At 35.6% G+C, this 21,681-nt stretch overlaps 1 protein-coding gene across 9 annotated transcripts in view; it reads right to left on the bottom strand.

The window, feature by feature from the left end:
- The window catches only part of USP9X (ubiquitin specific peptidase 9 X-linked), a 126,941-nt gene that overhangs the window by 60,447 nt on the left and 44,813 nt on the right, over positions 1-21,681 (bottom strand). For 7 of the 9 annotated variants that reach the window (XR_003429654.1, XM_027091420.1, XM_027091419.1 and 4 more), the window contains exons 8-15: positions 21,421-21,672; positions 21,206-21,344; positions 18,590-18,742; positions 17,575-17,679; positions 13,257-13,463; positions 11,760-11,896; positions 10,446-10,594; positions 2,596-2,683 (exon numbers count right to left, since the gene is read on the bottom strand). Coding sequence is in view for 8 of the 9 variants with exons in the window: in XM_027091420.1 (XP_026947221.1) it covers positions 2,596-2,683; positions 10,446-10,594; positions 11,760-11,896; positions 13,257-13,463; positions 17,575-17,679; positions 18,590-18,742; positions 21,206-21,344; positions 21,421-21,672 (1,230 nt within the window). In the remaining variant the exon portion in view is untranslated. The remainder of the gene's footprint in view (positions 1-2,595; positions 2,684-10,445; positions 10,595-11,759; positions 11,897-13,256; positions 13,464-17,574; positions 17,680-18,589; positions 18,743-21,205; positions 21,345-21,420; positions 21,673-21,681) is intronic. The other 2 variants (XM_027091413.1, XM_027091416.1) reach the window with 1 other exon arrangement.

Genomic DNA, 21,681 nt, shown 5'->3' with positions numbered 1-21,681 from the left:
TATCACAATTATATTTTAACTACAGGTAAAAAGATGTCAGTTTTTATCAACATCTTAAAATAACTTATTTCTTAATTTTTATCTATTACTAAAAAATACTAGATATTAATTCACTCAACAAGCACATATTAAGCACCTACAATGTGCCAGGAACTCTGCTACGTCACTGGACCTAAACTGAAAAAAAGATTTGTTCCCTCTACACGTGAAACACTGTAAATCAACTATACTTCAATAAAAATAAAATAAAAGGATACACATTGGGAGAAAAAAAGATTTGTTCCCTGAACTTAAACAGTCTCATCTTTGAAACAGCCATTCTGAAAGTATGTTTAATAGGTTACCTGAGATTTAGCATTGTGCTTATATGGTATCATTGGAGAAAGAGATATTCTATTATGTGACTTTATAGATAACCAACTTATCAACGCTGAAGAGTTAAAATTGCTTAAATTTTAATATTTGATGATGATCTAATATTCATCACTCAGTACTTGGCCACACTGAACAGAATAACTGACATATTTTAAACTTTTTAATGTCAAAACTCAACAGGATGCTTATTAATTATTCAGTGGCATTCTCGAGGGTCTTTTTAGTTTTGGGACTATAGGTTTAGTTCAAGTGAATTCTGTTTCAACTAGTTTCTTCAGTTAGCTTTCTTTTTCTTTTAGCATTCATCCACCCACCCTGTCTGCCACATCTCTGAATGACAAGAGAATAAACATCTCATTTTATTCTGAAGAACTTAACACAATCTTTAGCTAATGTAATGGTGGCTCCATTCCCAATTACATAGCAAGGTGAATGTATTTAAGGTTCCCTCTTCATTTCAAAGCATTTTGAGTTATCAATTCTAGTGTCTTTGATATTTTCATAGTATTGCTGAGCTTAAAGAGGGCTTCTAGCACCTGTCCCACCTAACCCTGTCACCTCTAATTTACAGATAGGAAACTGAGGTCCAATATGATAAAATACAGTTGTTTTCAGTTTTGAGTTGTATTTTGTTTTGTTTTGGTTTTTAAAAACAGCAGCAGAAAACTTTCTTCAAGCAAAAATTCCATTTGCAAGGCCAATGTATAAAAATAAAAGCAGAGATATTTCAATTGTTGGGAAGAGGAGGAAAGAAGTGAGAAATGGGGATAAAACCTCTACTGCCTGTCCAGAAATCTTGGAGGAAGCTCCTCAGAAGCCCTAAGGCTCCAAGGTAGGTTTGAAAAATCACTGGTCTAATAGAAAGAGCATAGACTTAAGTCAGATACACCTACTTGAGTAGTGCAGCACTATGATATGCTGGTTGTGTGATTTCAAACAAGCTAATTTAAGCCATGCGAATCTCAGTTTTCTTATTAATCAAACTGGGATAATACCTGCCTCCCTGCACTGCTATGTAAAGCATTTAACACAAGCCAAATACATAGTCAAGTTCGGTTCCCATCCCTTGAGAGAATTGCTGTAGGTCATATAGATAGGTACTAATAGAGCAAGGACTAAAAACAAGTTCTCTGATCCCAAACTTTAATTTAGCAAAAGAGCTGATAACCACCCTTTTGTTCTAGGCAATCTAAGATACAACACACACCAATCAATAACAATGGCTCACTATGGCAATGATTCTCAATCTGGGGAGGAAGGTCCTTCCATCTAGATGGTTGAAAAACAAAACACACACAAAACCACTTCACTTTAAACAAATGCCAAATTTCTTAAAATCTGGTGTCTAGAGTTTTCCCTCAAGTTAAAATCTTAATGTACCTACTTATGTCAATGCTTCCAAGTAAGCACATAATTCAATAAATGTAAGCCTATAATTAATGTAGCCCAGGAGAAAATTCCCCAGTGTATCAAAATAATAAATGCAATAGATTTTCTGAGGCACTGATAATCTGGGCATTTCCTTCAGCATGCTTATGATCTGAATAAGCTCTTCTGCTATATGATGTGGTTTCTGAATTCACAAGAAACCTCTCATCATAAAAAATTTTAACAATTTCAAATCTACAAGTGTATAATCATTAAAAGCTAAACATCAATGAGTAAATCAAGCCTTGGACTACATTTAACTTTGGCTTAAGGGAATAAACCTCTTTTCTTCATCCCCATCAGAATAATGTTGTTAACGTATGACTCCAGACTGCCTTTGTCAGCCACTGTTAGGATAAATGAGGCACCAAAGAACTCAATCACTCTTTTAGGGTGCTGGTCCAACAGCCTTTTCTCCCCATTTCCTTACTGTCTATGATATCATAGACAATATGGTTCTCTACCTGGTTTTGTCAAAATATGGAAATCTCTTCTTTAAAAATAAATATAAACAAATATGAAGACCAGAAGTCTATATACAAAAGGTTTAAATGTGTTCTCTTCAAAATACTTCTTTGCAGTCAAAGAAGAAAAGTTAAAACTCAGCCAATAATTTAAAAATATTTAATAATGAACACATAGGGAAATGTCCTGTGACTTTCATGTAATGATTTCCACATGGGGAAATAAAATATGGCAAGAGCCACCTAACAAAGACCTAGTCATACAGCATATCAACTTGGTATTCTTTATTTGTCTTAAAAAGAGCAACACCAATTGTTTAAAACAAACCTAAGGAAGTTAAGCCGTTCTTGGACTTCTTGAACATGACTATATCTACTTCCCAGCCTCACAGTTTGTGGGTCATAGTCTTCATGGTCTGCAAATTAAGAAAAATCTTGCATTATACACATGGTTATCCATATCATTGCTGACTTTAATCAAAGGAAGTCAGTTAAAAAGTCGTTAATCCTTTATCACTAAAAGGCAACATGAAATTTATTAATTACTGGTAGTTTCTATCCATCTCCTTTTTCCCAACCAAAATAACCTTTCCTTTCACATAACCAAAAGAAAATAGTCTGTTAAATGTGCTGTCAAAAATAATTCTTCATACAACACCTTCGCCCAATTTTCATACATAATGAATTTCTGATTACAGCCTAAGACTGACCTGAGTGGCCTATGTTATAAAAAAATCATATTACCAACCTCTATCTAGGAAGTTAGAGTTAACGCAAGATGCTACTCTACATAATGAAGTTATCATACCATAATCACCACCAGCATGTTATGAAAGCCTTGAACATTCTCAGATAAATTTAAGAAAACCTACCCTTCTATCACAGCACGACGATGGGTATATATTGGTCACTAGGCCTAGCTTAATTTGGAAATTCCTTAAAAAAATTTTAATAAAATAAAGCTAGTAAACCCTTTGGTTTTACTTTCATTAGAGTATACCCTACAATGGAAGAAAAAAGTCTCACAGTGTTTGCAATGAAAGACCAGAGCAAAAAAAATCTTTAAAAGCACCTCCGGTCCTAAAAACACGTTGGACAGTGTTTTTTTGTTTTTATTTTATTGGAAAAAGCCATATATGATCTGGAAATGGTCAAGTTAATTTGTGGCTTAGAGCAGAAGAAAGCTGAAGCAAATGTTCTGAACACGTGCTTTCAACTACTTGGGAATCAGTGACATTTCTTCCAGAAAGTTGAGGCAAGTTATGCAGGAATAAGAAATTATGTTATTTTTAAAAAAGAAATTGTATAATTTAATTAGCATTAATTATTGGTATTTCCATATCCTGGATCTTATGGTATGTGTATGCTAGTGCCAAAGAATTCTGATTGTGTGTGACGCTTTAGACATAGTAATGGTAATGTCTTAATTTTTTTTAAAATTAATTTATTTTTGGCTGCATTGAGTCTTTGTTGCTGCACGCGGGCTTTCTCTAGTTGCGGTGAGCAGGGGCTACTCTTCCTTGCGGTGGCTTCTCTTGTTGCGGGGCATGGGCTCTAGGCGTGCAGGCTTCAGTAGTTGTAGCACTCAGCTCAGTAGCTGCAGCATGCAGGCCCTAGAGCGCAGGCTCAGTAGTTGTGGCGCACGGGCTTAGTTGCTCTGCGGTATATAGGATCTTCCTGGACCAGGGCTCGAACCCGTGCCCCCTGCATTGGCAGGCGGATTCTTAACCACTGCGCCACCAGGGAAGTCCAATAAATGTCTTCAAATACAGTGAGGTTTCTTCTCTGAACAAAATCTTAACATGTTGTAAAGATGGACCACTTACAATGTTTAGAAACATCTTTTGATGCTTTGGTGAAGAAAAGCAGCCCAATGTATTATGACTACCTGCTTTCTACTTCCACATAATACTGCTATCTACCCAAGTCCTAAACACATATTGTCTACTCCCCAAAAAAGTCAATTTCATTAGGGCTCAGGACTTGAAGCACTACTTCTCAAGAGGTTTTCTCAAGAAATTGAGTAGAATTCTATTCCACTATGTAGCAATTTTCTTTTTCAGAGCATCAGTCAAAGTACCTGAACAAATGATGGACTTTTTTCCTTAACAAGGAGTTTACACACAGTTTTGTTTGTCAGGTTCTTTTTTAGGGGAAATTTTAATAATTTCAAAAGTAAGTTTAAAAAATAATATAAGAAACACTTATGACCTTTACTCGCATCACCAGTTGCTTACATTTTGCCCCATTTGCTTAACTAATCATCACATATATGTATGTGTGTGTGTGTAATTTTTCTAAACCATTTGAGAGTAACTTGGCGACATGTCCCTTTATTCCTAAATACTGCAATGAACATTTCTGAGTAACAAAGACATTCTCTTACATAACCACACACAATTATCAAATTAACACTGATACAATAGTATTGTATTATCTAACCCAAGGCTTCTCAACAGCACATTATTGACATTTGGGGCTGGATAATTCTTTGCTGTGTTGAACTGCCCTATGCAGCAGTGTAGGATATGTAGCAGCATCCCAGGCCTCTACCCACTAAATTCCAGGAGCATCTTTGCCCAACTGCCCCCCTCCCAAATTAAGATAACCAAAAAATATCTCCAATTTTACCAGTGATGTCCATTTATGCCTTCTTTACCCCAAATCCAAGATTAAGTACACACTGCTTTCAGCTGTCACGCTAATTCTTCTTTAATCTGGAGAATTCAACATTCTTTTTATTTCTTGACCTTTTATAAAACTATGAGCCAATTTTGTTGCATGTTGCTTAATGTGGGCTTCTCTGATGCTTCCACATGGTTAGATTCAGGCTAGGCATTTTGGCAACAAAGAGTACCACAGAAGTAACCCTATATCCTCCTCAAAGAATCATTATCAGGAGGAACAGCGTATGTCATTCTGCGGCAGTATTCATGTCAACTTTGATCACCTGGTCGATGCGGTTTCCATCAGGTTTCTCCACTGTAAAGTTACTATTTTCCTTTTTAATTAATTTGTGGGGACATACTTTGAGACTATGTAAATAGCTTGTCTATCAAACTTTTACCCACTAGTTTTAGCATCCTCTCCCTTTTATTTAGGTGGCAGCACTTTATCAAGAGCTGGGACCCTGAACCTAGGGAAGAGATTTGAAAACATTCAATGAAAGCCAAACAATAATCAAGAAAAGTCAAGAAGTAAGAAGATCCCTCTATGCTAAATAGGAATAGAGGAGCCCTACACTTCGCCACAGAGCAGTTTCCGGGCTTATAAAACATAAACAAGATGGTTGGTGGTTCTGCCCATAAACATTCAGCTCTAAATAAATAAAGAGATCAGTGAGCTTATGGCTAAGGCTAACATGAACTGGCTCGTCATTATTATTTTTTTAAATTTATTTATTTTTGGCTGCATTGGGTCTCTGTTGCTGCGTGTGGATTTTCTCTAGTTGTGGCGAGTGGGGGCTACTCTTCGTTGCGGTGCACAGTCTTCTCATTGCGGTGGCTTCTCTTTGTTGCAGATCATGGACTCTAGGCACACAGGCTTCAGTAGTTGTGGCATACGGGCTTAGCTGCTCTGTGGCATGTGGGATCTTCCCAGACCAGGGCTCAAACCCGTGTCCCCTGCATTGGCAGGCGGATTCTTAAGCACTGTGCCACCAGGGAAGTCCAGGAGCGTGGAGTCTTAACCACTGGACCACCAGGGAAGTTCCTGTATATTGATCTTAATTCCTGCAATCTAGGGGAACTCATTTATTAGTTTTAATAGATTTTAGCATATTCTTTAGAATTTTCTGTATATGAGATGGTGTTATCTATTAGACATAATTTACAATTTCTTTTCCAATCTGGATGCTTTTTCTTTTTCATGTCTAGTTGATCTCGCTAACATCTCCAGTAGAATGTTAAATAAAAGGGACTAGAGTGGACATCCTTGTCTCATTCCTAATCCTAAGAGGAAAGCAGCCAGTCTTTCACCATTAAGTATGATGTTAGCTGTAGGTTTTTTGAGATGCCCTTTATCAGGTTGAGGAAATTTCCTTCTATTCCTGGTTTGCTGAATGTTTTTATAATCAAAGGTGCTGGATTTTGTCAAATGCTTTTTCTGCATCTACTGAGATGATCTCATAGTTTGGGCCCTTTATTCTATTAATATGGTATATTACAATTGACTTGGGGTGTCAAATCAACATTGTGTTACAGGGATACATTCCATTTGGCCCTGGTGCATAATCCTTTTTATATGTTGCTGGATTCTGTTTGCTTGTTTTTTTTGATAACTTTTGACTATATCACAAGGTATACTGATCTGCAATTTTCTTTTGATGTCTTTGTATTATTTTGGTAGCAGGATAATAATGGCTTCAAACTATGAGCCTGGAAGTATTCCTCTTTTTGAAAGAATATGTGAAGGACTGGTGTTAATTCTTCTTTAAATATTCAGTAAATTCAGTAATTCACTAATGAAATTCACTAAACCTGGTTCTAGGCTTTTCTTTGTGGGAAGTTTTTTGATTACTAATTCAATCTTTTTACTTGTTATACATCTATTCAAATTTTCAATTGCTTCTTGAGTCAATTTCAGTAATCTGGCATTCTCTTATTTTTTAAATTTAAGGTTAGTGGTGATGGCCTCTCCTTTTTGACTTTCACAACTAAGCCTAACTAAAGGTTTGTAAATTTTGCTGATCTTTTCAAAGAACCAACTTTCAGTTTCATTGATTTTCTCTTCTCTATTTCACTTATTTCTGCTCTAATCTTTATTAATTCCTTTTTGTTTTCGGGTTAGTTTTCTCTATTCTACCTTTTGAAGGTGAAATGTTACTGATTTGCTGTCTTTCTTCTTTAATACAGGAATTCTGCAGTATAAATTTCCTCTAAGCACTGATTTCGGAACACTCCGTAAGTTGTGACATTTTGTTCTTTTTCATTCATCTCAGCATATTCTCATTTCACTTGGCATTTCATCTTTGACCCACTGGTTAGTAAAGAATGTATACTTTCCATACACCTACGAAATTCCCAAATTTACTTTTTAATTTATAATTTAATTCCACTGCGTACAAAAAACCTACTTGTATAATTGCAATGCTTTTAAAGTTAATAAGGCTTGCTTATAGCCTAGAGTATGGTCTATCCTGGAGGATATTCTGTGTATACATGAGAAGAACGTACATTCTGCTGTTTTCGGGTGGAGTATTCTACAGATATCTTTTAGGTACAGTTTATGGGTTTATACTGTTCAGGTCTTCTATTCCCCCCTCCACCCCCCATGGCTTTGAATTACTGTCTGCTGTCAGTTGCCTTCAGCCTAATTACTTCCTTTAATATTTCTTCAAAGGCAAGTTGGCTAGCAACAAATTATCGCAACGTTTGAGAATGTCTTTACTTTGCCTTCATTTCTGAAAGACAGTTTTGCTGAATGTAAGGTCCTTAGTTGTCAAGTCCCTTCCCTGCCCCTGGCACTTTGAAAAGGTTGGCCTACTGCCTTCTGGCCTCCAATGTTCTGATAAATCAGTTGTTAATTTTATTGGGGTTTCCTTGTATATGAGGAGGTAATTGAAAGTGGCAGTCCTCAGAAGACAAAATGCAAAAATGTGATCTACAATAAAGACAAGTCCTCCAACTCTATCCAGAAACCAGGAAAAATGGTAAATAAAACTTTTATAAGTGTTCAAGCCAGTACAAAGTCTATCCTACCAATAAGGTAAACCTTAAGTGAAAACTGAGAGATGGTTTTATACTGTGCTGTATGCATATAAAAAAACTTTTAAAAAATGACTTGGTAAGCACCAATGCTTGAAGGCAATAAGAACACATGAGTAAATATTGAAGATAATTTTAGTAAGTTCATTACTTTATCTAAATAATGTTAAAACAGGAGGCAGAATCGGCTGACCATACTATTGAGGAAATGTCGCCACACACCCCACCCCACCCCGCCAAAGCTGAAGATACTAGTACAGATGAAACATTGGCAGGACAAATAATACTGGTGAAATACTTATCAGAAATTGAGAATATCAGTAAACTAGAAGCCTGATGTTATCCTGCTGAATAATGTCTCATACCTAATGGGATCCATGCAACACTTTCATTATATAGAGGCTAAAACGTAATTTATTTTTGAATTGCAAATTTGGAAATCGGTGGTTGATCGATTTCCAAATGGTGTGAAAAGTTTGTTTTAACAAGGAAAATTTTACTAGCTTTAAAAATTACTTTCTCCCCCATATTTAAGTATCTGGAGACTGATCAGTATTAATCAGAATATTACTACAATAGAGGAAGAAAAGGTATCAAAGATAGTTAGAAGGTATGGTGTCAATTAAGTCAGGGGAACATAACAGTAGCAACAAGAATTCAAGGGCTTACTATGTACCAGGCATTATTCTAGCATAAATAACTTGTTCAAGGTCATACACCTAATATGTTAGGTCATGTTTCAAATCTAGGCAATCTTACTATGCAGATTCACATCTCTTACTTTGTGAAGATACAGACAATATAAGAAGGGAAACTGGAAGCAACGACTCATGTAGAATTTGACTACAAAGGAAAAGAAAACCCTAGTGAGGCTGAACTGTACATGTATCATCTCCTGATAGCCTCGAGAGCAGGATTCTCAACCTCTGACAATGAAATTAAATGAAATACCACATGCAAATAAATTAAGTAAAAATTAGCAATGCAACACATGTGGTTTATATTAAGGCTTCATTTGGGGGGAAGGCCTACATTGGCATCTGTGAGGGCTTTGTACCATCAAGAAGAGGTGGCATCATAACAGAATGTGAGTTACATTAAACTGAGCCGAGATGTTTGAATGCTTGGGAGTACTACATGCAAACCTCTTTTGCCTCTCTCAGATTTTGTTTGCAATTGGTATATAACATAAATCATATGGTTGCATGCCTATGTTGCCCTGATTATTCTATCATGCTACTTAGATGGAACTTAGGACTGAAATGATAAAAGATTATTGCCTGGTGCCTATCAGTTGCCTGATGCTTAAACCGGCTATGCAATCTATTAACTAGGAGGACTCAGCTGGCCCAGAGTGGTAAATGGAAGAACAGAGTCAACAAAATCAGTTCAGGTATCTTGAGAGCTGCTTAGTTTCTCAATTATGTTTATCTGAGTTTTATATATGGGAATGTATGTATGTACCTTAAGTGTTAAGCAAAGCAAAAACCTTGTGATTTATAAGCACCTTGGTTGGGATTTTATTCAACAATGCCAAGAGTCTAACTCTTCAAATAATGAGTATTAGAAATATCCTCATTTTTAATACGTATATTGGCTTCTGCAGACTCTACTATAACATGTTAAAGGAGTGGTATGTTCAGTAACCATTATGTTCAATTCTATCTCTGTGGTAATATAAAGTTTTCTTTCTATGGCAATGTGAAGAAACTTAAACCTACAAGATAGTTCTGGGGTTTATTTTGGGGCCTATGAGCTTGGCATAAGACAGAGGAATATGTACTAAGAACCCATCTGTACCCTAGCACACAGACTCAGACACAACTGTCAGAGGGCAAAAGCACATTGAAACAGAGCTCCACATACAGCAGGCGCTTACAAACGGACTGTTGACACCACAGAAATCTTTACCTTAACATGTTAAAACAAATCCACACTTTGAAACCAATGTAAACATGTGGATTCTAGTAGCCTCGGATCTCTTTCTTATAAACTTTTAATTCGTAAAGTCTGAAGAACTTATGAAACATGGACTTAGGATTACAAAAGAACTATAGTATTTGCAAGAACAGACTTAGACAAAAGTTTTCTTGAAAAGATAACGGTGGTGGTAGTAAGGAAACAAAGGATGAAAATGAGTCAGGTACATACCTAGGAAGGTAACAACCAATTGTAGTATAGGCAGGCAGAGCTCCCAGGCAGGGAAGAAAAATAAATCAACTTAAACAAGGAGAGTGGGTAAGGCAAGCACTTAGTAAAGAGCCTTGAAATGCTGGCCTGGAGTTTAGAGTGTGTAAGATTTGGGAGTAAAAGTGGATCACAAGTTCATAAAGGAACACAGTTTATAAAATCAACTACCTCGCATCTTTAAAAATACATTTGTTGTCACTTCTAAGGTAACTGATGAAAAAAAAACGCTGGTAAGGGAAACTGCTGTTATTTTTCATAGTTCATGTTAGCTTACAATACATACCTCTAGCGTATAGTCTCATGCTTTCCATATAAGTTGCAAGGTTTTCTGCTACCAAAGTAACTAGGGCATGATTGTGCTGAAGTTGATTGATTAAGTCATGGCGATAGAATACATGGGGACTTCGCTGAGTTTGACTGAAACGAGAAGAACTTAACAATATAATTAGGCAATTAAACTCTGTTGTAATCGAAAGAGCTTATACAATCTAAATTCCAAGATACTAATTTAAACACTTAAAATGGTTTCCTTTATAAGAGAATTAACTTTAGGCCGTTTATTTTCTTTAATGACAATATTAAGCTATTTAAAAGAAAATAATCAATGCCTCAAAAATAAGACATTAATTCCACTATTCTTCCTTCATACAAAAACTATGCATTAATATTCTCCAATTTCACACTATGGGAAAATCAATGACTGATTTCTTCTCCCATACTACAGTAGTAGCAAAGCACTTACAATTACATGATTATTTCCAGAATTATAAAATAGAAACATTTCTTGTAACATTAGCACCACAAAGATTATGTTGTAAATGTAGTGGAGAATTTAATCAAAGAAAGTGCTTTTGTTAAAATTTTATTTATTAGGCATTCAAAGTACAGAATTATCTCTTATTTCCATCAAGTATGCCAGATAATTTCAGTGGCATGTGTTGTATCTATTAATCTCATTCCTCACTGCATTTTATCCTTCCTGCTTTGTTTCCCTTTTTGCCTGGATCTACCCTAATCCGTATTATATATTTCTTACAGACATTATATTTCCGTAATTGGTTTACTTTGCAATGTTTTAACGTTTTATTAACTTTGAAATGTCATACTACAGAAGTTTTCACAGTAAAATAAACCTATTGGCTTTTTAAATAGTTTTTAAAGTTAATTTCAAACACTAGATTTCAGGTATGTTCAAATGATGAAAGATGATAGGTATAGTTTAAAAATACTTTCTGATTTATTTTAGCTAAAGTTTGTTAAATAGCCGACTTTAAATATCTTACATGCCAAACTTTAGTTACTGGAATAATCTGTTCTTGTACTTTCTGGTTATAAGAGTTGGAAAAGATAACATGAAAGCAATATTATCATCTTTATTCTGATACTTATCACTAAATTGTGTCTTACTTCCTCTTCAATAAGAGAGGTGGATATGATAAAGGAATCTTCTTTTGTTCAAATTTAATCCATGTGTAAGCGTCCTGTCACCCCACTGTAATTTTCTTTTTTAAAACTCGCTTTCACCAACTGACAATGCCGTTTCTTTTCAAGAAAATACATAAATAAAAATATTGAAATATTCTGCTAAAAGCCTTACCTCAAATTTTGAGGTGCTTCGCCAAACAAACTACAAATTTCTCTTATTTGTTTCAGTGCAGGAATTACCCATTTGTCATTTGTACGAAGTTCTTCTATAAAGCGATCTATCCACTGGATCTTCTGTGTGTCACGGTCCTTAAAAAACAATTTCAATGTTTTATATAGGTCAATACTCAGGAGAATTCCACCTTCAAATTAGTTTGAGAATTACAAAATAGAGCTTTTAAGATTAGCATCATACACATTATGCTGTAACTGCAGTAAAGAATAATAAAAAGCTGCTTTTAAGTACATTTTTATTCCACATATACTAACAAAACTCCCACAAGTAAAACACTATTATAAAAACTCAACATGACACGGATTCAGATATATCTACAGAAAGGTATTAAGCACACTGAAAAGTTTGATTTTAAGTTGCCAGGAGGTAGACATTTAGCTTTATCCAATGTATTAGGAGAGTCTACCACATTATAAAATCCAGCAATAACGTGTAACTCCAGTTGTTACTCTGTATGGGTTTGTTTTTAGCATAGTAAGGAACATTGAAAATTTATGTTTTACCAAGAAAATAGTACGGCAACTGAGTGAAAAAAATTCACCAAAAATAAATTCACACACAAGGAGAGAAAGAGACAGAAACAGGAATAAGCAATTAAAAATTAATGTTATAAAATCAAAATAACTTCAGATATATTTTACTTCTCATACTTTACTCCTTCCCTGAGTCAATAATAATCAGAAATGTAGGTTTGTGTACCTAACAATTTTAAGTACAGATTATTTTTATTTTGTGTTTGTGTCTCTCTTTAATGAAATAATTTAAACTCAAGGTTCTTATTACTATTTGGTATACTAAATACTTAATGAACTACTAGTACAAGTGCAGTAAAAAAAAAAAGAAAACACCTACGTGAGCTATTAGTTCTTATCTAAATTTCAGTTCATTAGTATAGGAAATAGTTTTAACAAGTAGGAAATTAGTTACTCAGCAATATTCATTTTACCATGAATTAAAAAGATACACATGCTAGAAGTTAGAATGTAGGGAAGCTGTTGATCTGCTCATAGGGCAGGCACTAAATGTTTTAGTGTTTAGGAAATTCTACTAATTCTTCTTAACTTCCGTAAGAAGCAAAGAAAACCTAACTTCTCTTACAGCTAAAGTCCATAATCAACTTTAATATCTTATATGATCTACTGATATTTGAAACTGGTATTTCAGCACCATACATCTGACACTACCACCACTATATTACTTGTTTTGTTTATACCGTCTTTCTACTAAGAAGACTAAACTGCTTTTAGATGATGCACAAAACTTCGACATAGAGACCTAAGAGGAAGAGAGACCTACATGAACAAAGTATGTCAATTCTTGAAGATCATTTCAAAAATAACAATGTCAGAAAAATCTGGAACTATTCTATATCTAAGCCATCCTCATGGTGAACGAGAAGGGTCACAAAAAGTGAGCAAGGCAGCACAACCTCACCTGGGAGCAACTATAATCTAGTATTTTTATGTGGGCACTGAGAGCCAGGTCCATGATGTCTACAGGCACATCATCACTATGGGCCAGATTCCACAGGAGGTTCAACACTTTGTGTGCCATCACACCATCTTTATCATCTTCTGCAAGACGACGTATCAGCTCAAGTAGCTTTTCTCGCTGCTTTTTACTTGCATTTGTCCAACTGGCCTAGAAAAAATTTTTTAAATGATATGGAAACAACACATATTTATTGGTCACTGCTTAAAATTGTCACTGGATAAACTATATTCATCAGAAAAACAACACAGCTAAGCACAGCATTATTCAAGTGGTATCTGAGCGATAAGACAGGACAGATTTAAATTCCAGGAAAAACAAAAGAATCTCCATTTACAGTTAAATACCGTAGATCAGAGTTTCTCAACCATGAGTACTACAAACATTCTGGACTGGAAAACTCTTTTTCCAGTTTTGTGGGGGGCTGTCACGTGCACTGTAGGAAGTTTAAAAACACCCCTGGCCTCTACCCCACTAGAAGCCAGTAGCAACTCCTCCTCCTAGCTGTGACAACGAAAAATATCTCCAGATATTGCCAAGCATCTCTGGGAAGCAGAACAGCCTCCTGTTGAAAACTACTGCCTTAGATTCAGTCTGTCATTTGCACCTTTAAAATTATATTAAAAGATGTTAAAGACAACTTGATATACAAACATTTTCATAATAAATGAAAAAAGCCTTTTATAGAGCAATGTGCATTACACGCATTTAAAAACAGAAGTCTATAACAAAGTCTGTTATTATCCAAGACTTACACAGAACAGAAATGATACAATGCTATTTCAATTTAGAAGACAGAATACTCATTTAAAAACTCTAAAATGGAAAAACAAAAAACAAAAAAACAAACCCTCTCTAAAATGGTACTTTTTAAATGCCCAGTTTATACAATGGGGTATGTGTGCAGGCTGGTGGCATCTGGTGGGTAGAGGTCAGGGATGTTGCTAAACAACATGAGAAAAGGTGTATGTATAACGTTGATAATCAGTGTTTATTGGAAAATAAACTGAAATCAACCCAATGGCAAATAGCAGAAGGATGATTAAGTAAATTACAGAGGATCCTTTCAATGAAATTATTACTCAGACATTTACAATGTGATAAATACAGGGTATGTCATAAGTCAACTGGAGTGCATACTTCTAATTCCTCCTAGACCCCTTAAAATTATGAAAGGAATAAGAGAAAGCTGCTAGGAATATAAAACAAGACTGAAATATTAGACTGTATTACAATTAAGAACATTTTAAAGAGAGAGACCAGCAAACATTATGTGCCTCCTAAAGAAGAGCACATCACCACCTATGACATATTCTAGCAAAACAACAACAAAAAAGGCTCTGTATCATACTTTTGATATACAACAAAGCAATAATCAATCCAGTTTCCTCAACAAATAATTTACAAGGAAAAAGTAAAGACAAAGGGGGGAACTGTAGATTCAAAGAGACTTAAAAGACATATGCAACTGATTACAAACTATGGAGCCTAGCTCAAACAAACTCCAAAAATAAGGTATAATCTGAGGCAACTGAAGTTTCATCACTATTTGAGAATATTAAGGAATTATTAGTTTTTAGGTATGATAACGATATTGTGAAGTTTTTCTTCATGTACTTATCTCTAACAGACATATACTAGAGTCATTAAATATGAAAAGGAGAATCCATTAAGAACATTTGTTTAGGGCTTCCCTGGTGGCATAGTGGTTAAGAATCCACCTGCTAATGCAGGGGACACGGGTTCGAGCCCTCGTCCGGGAAGATCCCACATGCCATGGAGCAACTAAGCCCGTGCACCACAACTCCTGAGCCTGTGCTCTAGAGCCCGCGAGCCACAACTCCTGAGCCCACGTGCCACAACTACTGAAGCCTGCACGCCTAGAGCCCATGCTCCACAAGAGAAGCCACCACAATGAGAAGCCCGCGCACCACAATGAAGAGTAGCCCCCATTTGCCACAACTAGAGAAAGCCCGCGCACAGCAACAAAGACCCAACGCAGTCAAATAAATAAATAAAAATTCCTTCCTTAAAAAAATAAACATTTGTTCATCCAAAGCCACCATAAGGTGAGTAAAAAAAAAAAACAAAAAACAACCACAATTTGCAACACCTGAACTGATAAAGATGGCTAGTGTTCAGAATGTCAAGAATTCCTAAGAACCAATAAGTACAAACAACTCAAAAGGGAAAAATTAGGCAAAAGACTTGAACAGGCTTTTCACACACACACATAAAAGGAGAATAGAAACATATGAAAAGATGTTCAACTTCATTAGTGATCAAGGATATAAAAACCAATACGACAATGAAGTAACATTTGATACCAAGCAGACTGTCAAAACTCCCAAATTCTGACAAAAACAAGTGCTGGCAAGGATGTGAAAATCTCAATGGGACTGTAAACTGGTATAACCACTTTGAAGAACGAAGACCTAATTAGAACTCAAACATTGAAAAACTAGACCAGCTAGACCAGGCAAGTACATAAGTCTAATCAATAAGCTTTGAAATCATTTGGTTGCACTCTATAAAGAACTGCAAAGTGACCTGGACTTCATGCTTCTTTTGAATCATCTTTAGTAGAAAGTTTCAAGACACACTCCATAAGAACGTTAGTTTTACCAACACCTCAAAAAACAGTGCTTGTTACCAAATAGTAAGCGCTCAATAAACATCTATTAATCCAAAGGGGGGGAGCATAGATGATGGAATTATTTTTATATTTAGACTATTATTGTATTTAGACCACTCTTAGAAGTGGTCTAAAGTGGAGGGTCCAGAGAATGTAATAACAATCAACCTCTTCTTTCTCCTCCCACCATGGCCATCACTGGTCATGTACCATCATTTCGTAAGTCATCTCAAAATTAAAAATGAATGGCAATTAACTTTAGAGTACCCCACTGTAACTGATTCTGTTATTTCCTTAGCTGCCTTTGTTGTACTTCAAACTTAATTTTTCCATAAGGCAGTGATTTACAACTTTAATGTACTTAAGATTCATCTGAGAATCTTGCTTAAAATACAGACTCCCAGGACCCATTCCTAGCAACTCAGAGTTAATTGGTCTTAGGTAGAAGCCAGTAATTGGTATTATTTTTTCTTCAATTGTGAAATACACATCAAGAAGGTACAAACATACACATTATACTACATAATGTAAACACCTATGTAACTATTACCCAGGTCAAATGTAATATGGTAAGCAGCACTCCAGAAGCTAGCTGGGTCTATTTCTGAAGTTTATGTTAATGCAATCAAGGTATATGAAATTCTTGTGTGCCTTCATTCCTTTCTTCAACCTTCTCTTTATTAGACTCACCCTTGTGGTTGAGCTGCTCAAATCTGCTCATTCTCATTGGTATGTTTCATTATATGAACATTCCACAATGTATCCATCTTACATAGCAATTTTTAGCTATTATAAATAATTCTGCCACAAATGTTGATTGTGTATACTGGTGTATATATGCATGAGTTTCTCTACAGTATATATTCAGAAGTCAAACCGATTAAGTCATGAAAATCTTACACTTTTCCAGAAACACCAAGCTATTTTCCTAAGTGGTTGTAGGAACTTATGTTCCCACCAGCAGTCAGTATAACTGTTATAACTGTTATTTTTAACAAGATCCCTTCGTGATCTAATGCCAGTTGTTAACAGAATGCCCCTATGTGAACACTGCCATAACATCTTGTGTTCTTAATCCACAAATTCACCAAACACTTGGCTTTTACAAACCCAGCACTAGTAACTGGAGAGAGACCACTACACAATATGGCTTTAAAAAGTGCATCATGGCACCAATGCAGATATGACTGTAGGAGCTCTTGGGCTACCTTTTGAATTACATTTCCATTAAGTCCATGAATTACATTTCCAATTCGCCTGTGCATATCACCCCAGACTATTAAGGTATTGGTAGTCCTTGCTGTTGATTCTTTATTTTTCATTGCAACCAATTAATCCTTCCCTGCAGTCCTACAGTTCACTTGAACCTATAATAAAAACACAAACTGCTAGGGGAAAGGAATCCAAATTGACAACTGAATTAAAAAAAAAAATCCTTATTTATGAGGACTATTATTATAAAAATGAATATCAAGATCTCATTGAAAAAGAAAACAATGGTCAATTCCTTTACACTAGAAACTGTTTAATGATTTCCATTTAAGTACTTACTGGGTAAGAACCATTCATAGATTTAACGAATTAACTGTATTAAAAATGAAACTGTACTACTATGTTAACTATTACCTTAAAGCAATCAAAAAGATGATCAAGTTGCTCAGGAGAAAAATCCCATGCCAACTTTGCCAGTAGATCATGTACATTCTTCACAATGGCTTCATGCTTCCCCGCCTATTGAAAAACCAAAGAAAATCAGAGCATACTAAAATTTGAACAGCAATAAGTAGCATACACTGTCTGTGGAAAACTATTAATAAAGTATTCCCATCTCCAACTAACTGTGTAACCTAAGAAAATTCCTAATATTTTACATGTTTTAGAACTGCCATCTAAAACCTGACAACTCAATTTCTTGACATACATGGTTAATGTAGACTTTGGGAATTCATGTGAACTTTTATTACAGTTTATTGAATTTAACATGCCAGTTCTAACATTGCAAATAGGAGAATAAGGCCCACCAGTGGTACTGTTTCAAAACTGGAACCTTAAGCACTCAAAGGCAAAACTGAATGCTTTCTTGGTTTCCACAGACTCAATGAACAAAGCTTTGTAATCTAGAACTCATCAATACTTCCTAAGTGATCCATGAATAGAAACTTGTCATTAAGATAATCAAAGGAATCACATAGTTTCTATCTCTGAGACCAAAGATCACTTATCCTTCTAAAAGCTATTAATCTTTCGGATTATTACAGGATTTTATAAATAATCTAGTGATTTAACTTTCCTGACATCGGAGTTCTTTGTTTTCAGTATATGAAGAAACCAATTATGGATGTCTTATACTCTTTCAATAGACATTTCTTATTATTTTACGTTTGCCTCTTATTTAAAACCTACAAATTGCCAACCTTTACCAAATACATACAGTAGATGTTGGAATATTTTTTATTTTAGAAATATTACTGGCCATCTCAAAAGGATTCTTGACTGGACTTCTGTAAACAATAAGCATTTACCTATACTAAAAGTCAAACAGTATAAGTCTTCATCCCTTTTAACTACAACTATTACCATTTCTTTAGTTTTTAGTACATTTCTTTTACAAACCAAAGAGCCACCATCTTAAATTCCTTACCTGCGCTGCCCAGATATTATCAAGATCTTGTAAGGTCAGGGCCTTTTCTTTGATGACAAAACGAAGAATCTTCTCTAGCTTTTCTACATACTGTGGTTGATGAAGACTATCTCGCAAGACTATGGATAAAATATTGTTCTGCTGTATCCACTCCTAAATAGAATTCAAACACTTGTTTCAAAGCTTCTAAAAATATATACATAAAGTACTGTTCACACTTTTAGCTTCCAGGGTTTTTTTTCTCCTTCTTTTTTTTTTTTTTAGTTGCAGCATGCATGTGGGATTTAGTTCCCCAACCAGGGATCAAACCCGGGCCCCCCTGAATTGGGAGCGCAGTCTTGCCCAATGAACCACCAAGGAAGTCCCTGTTCACACTTTTAAACATTAGTAGGAATTTAAAAACTCAAAATATGGGCTTCCCTGGTGGCACAGTGGTTGAGAGTCCACCTGCTGATGCAGGGGACACGGGTTCGTGCCCTGGTCTGGAAAGATCCCACATGCCGCGGAGCGGCTAGGCCCCGTGAGCCATGGCCGCTGAGCCTGCGCGTCCGGAGCCTGTGCTCCGCAACGGGAGAGGCCACAACACTGAGAGGCCCGCGTACCGCAAAAAAACAAAAACAAAACAAAAAACAAACAAAACAAAACAACTCAAAATATAATGCACAATGGAACATGGTTATGTGTTCTTTTGATACAAAATTATGAAAAATCACAATAATTTCATGGAACTTAATTTTGCACATACAGAAATGTTTCCATGAATTAGAAACAGTGAAATCATTAAAAAGATTTTACTCCAGCATTTACTCAGAAAATTATTATTTAATGTAGCAATCGGGCTTCCCTGGTGGCACAGTGGTTAAGAATCCGCTTGCCAATGCAGGGGACACGGGTTTGCGCCCTGGTCTGGGAAGATCCCACATGCCGCGGAGCAACTAATAAGCCCGTGCGCCACAACTACTGAGCCTGCACTCTAGAGCCCGCGAGCCACAAGTACTGAAGCCTGCGCACCTACAGCTGGTGCTCTGCAACAAGAGAAGCCACCGCAATGAGAAGCCCACGCATCGCAACAAAGAGTAGCCCCCGCTCGCCACAACTAGAGAAAGCCCGTGCACAGCAACGAAGACCCAACGCAGCCAAAAATAAATAAATAAAATAATTTTTAAATAAATAAATAAATGTAGCGATCACCATGGTTTAGGTATGGTGGATTATAGGACTTATTTTAGGATCTTTAGATTTTTTTATACCAGTTTTGATTTGGCTGAAAAGGTACTTTTTACTTTTATTTATTAACCAATTACACTATTATTGCTTATCCATTAGCTTTTTAATCTTCTCAGCAATCCTAATGAGGGCTGTATTACCCTATTACAGAAAAGTAAACAGGCTCAGAAGTGTTGGAACCAGAATCTGAATCAAGGCTGAAAGCTACCGAAGTCTGTTTCTCTAACACTATGCTATATTGCTTGACAGGTATTTATTTAATATTTAAATCAACAAAAGAAAACTAACTCATGATACAATACAAAGGTAACAGTCCACACTGTATGATTTTACACTATTCAATTTAATGAGAATAAAAAGTATTTAGCCCCAAAATGTGCTTAAGAAGTACACTTCTCAGCTGGTAAAGGCCCTTTTTTACTTCTAATCTATTACAGACAGATATTTTTGTAGAATACCATTAAAATGTGGCAATATGAAATTGCTACAGAAGTTTCTAAACACTCAATGCCATCTGCCATATTCATCTAGCCTTGGCAACAGCTCAAGGACCAGAACCAGACCTCAGACCACACTGAGTAGCTCTGTGCTCGACTTTCCACAAGGTGAACAGACAAATCAGATACACAAAACTACATGTCTACCACCTGACCCCCTAACACAGGGCCAATGTGTCTAGGCATCCTCCACATACCTTTTATCACATTCTAATCACTGTTTTCCTATTAAACTGAGGCCTCCTTGAGGTCAAGGACAGTTCTTTTACAGATGTCTCCTCAGTACTGTCAGACAGTATGCACTAAAGTTATTCAATATTTAAGTAGCATTCTTATTCATTTTTAAACTATAATATATGCAAATTATCTAGGGTAAAGTTTCCTAAACTTTCAACATCAAAATGATGTAAGTGCTTAAGCGAAGTCCTTACAATGATGACAAAACATTAACTCATGTGTATCTTATTCCAATAATTCTATTTCCTATTTTAAAATCTTTAAGTGGAATTCATCAAATGAATAGGCCACTTCATTCAATAGCTACCAGATACTACCCAATCTATTTCCCAAATCACCTTTATTTACTCAATTTCAACCCCCCACCCGACAAGCTAATAATTATTTCAGAACACCTACATTCAGCAGTAAGCTTATCAAAGATGTGCTAAGCTACCCATTATCATCAAACAATTACATATCACCAAATATACCAAATAATAAACCATGTTATCACAAAAAGTTCTCAGGATTAACAGAGTTGTAGATCAATCCAAACACCTCCCAATTTCAAAAGTTTACTTTAAAATGTTAACATTACTAACTTTAAGTAGAGCTATTCTGATTTTTGCCTTAGATAGATTCTTATTCATGAAAGTAGAATCAAAGGACTTACTGCCATTCGTTCAGCTGTGAGCCATTCTTCCTCCTCAGGGTTACCATGCCGATGAGTGTAGTATGATACACTAGATATCACCTTATTAACTTCATTAAGTGCATTCATCTTTCCATTAAAAGAAGAAATCTGCAATAATCTGTAAGAGAAATTCAGTGTTAAATACGATTCTAAACATTCACATAAATAATTATTTCAAGAGGTAAATATCTTACCTAAGTATCATTTTTAACCTAAATATTTCTAAATTTTTAACAGTTTCTTCTTGTCCTGGAACCCTTGAAGCTAAATTTTTCAAAGATTTAATAATCATTGAAAGAGCATCATTTTTGGCTTCATTCTTTGCTTCTTTTTTCAGTTCTTCATCAGTTAAGTTTTCTAAAAACTGTGGAACCATTTCTATTACTGGAAGGAAGTACTTTTTCACCGTATGAAGAGTGAGAAACTCATAGCATTGTCCAAATGGTCTGAAACAA

Source organism: Aethalodelphis obliquidens, unplaced genomic scaffold, assembly GCF_003676395.1.
Source record: "Aethalodelphis obliquidens isolate GAN/ISIS:26980383/991018 unplaced genomic scaffold, ASM367639v1 scaffold71, whole genome shotgun sequence".
Taxonomy (NCBI): domain Eukaryota; kingdom Metazoa; phylum Chordata; class Mammalia; order Artiodactyla; family Delphinidae; genus Aethalodelphis; species Aethalodelphis obliquidens.
This window is presented reverse-complemented; position numbering and strand designations above follow the sequence as displayed.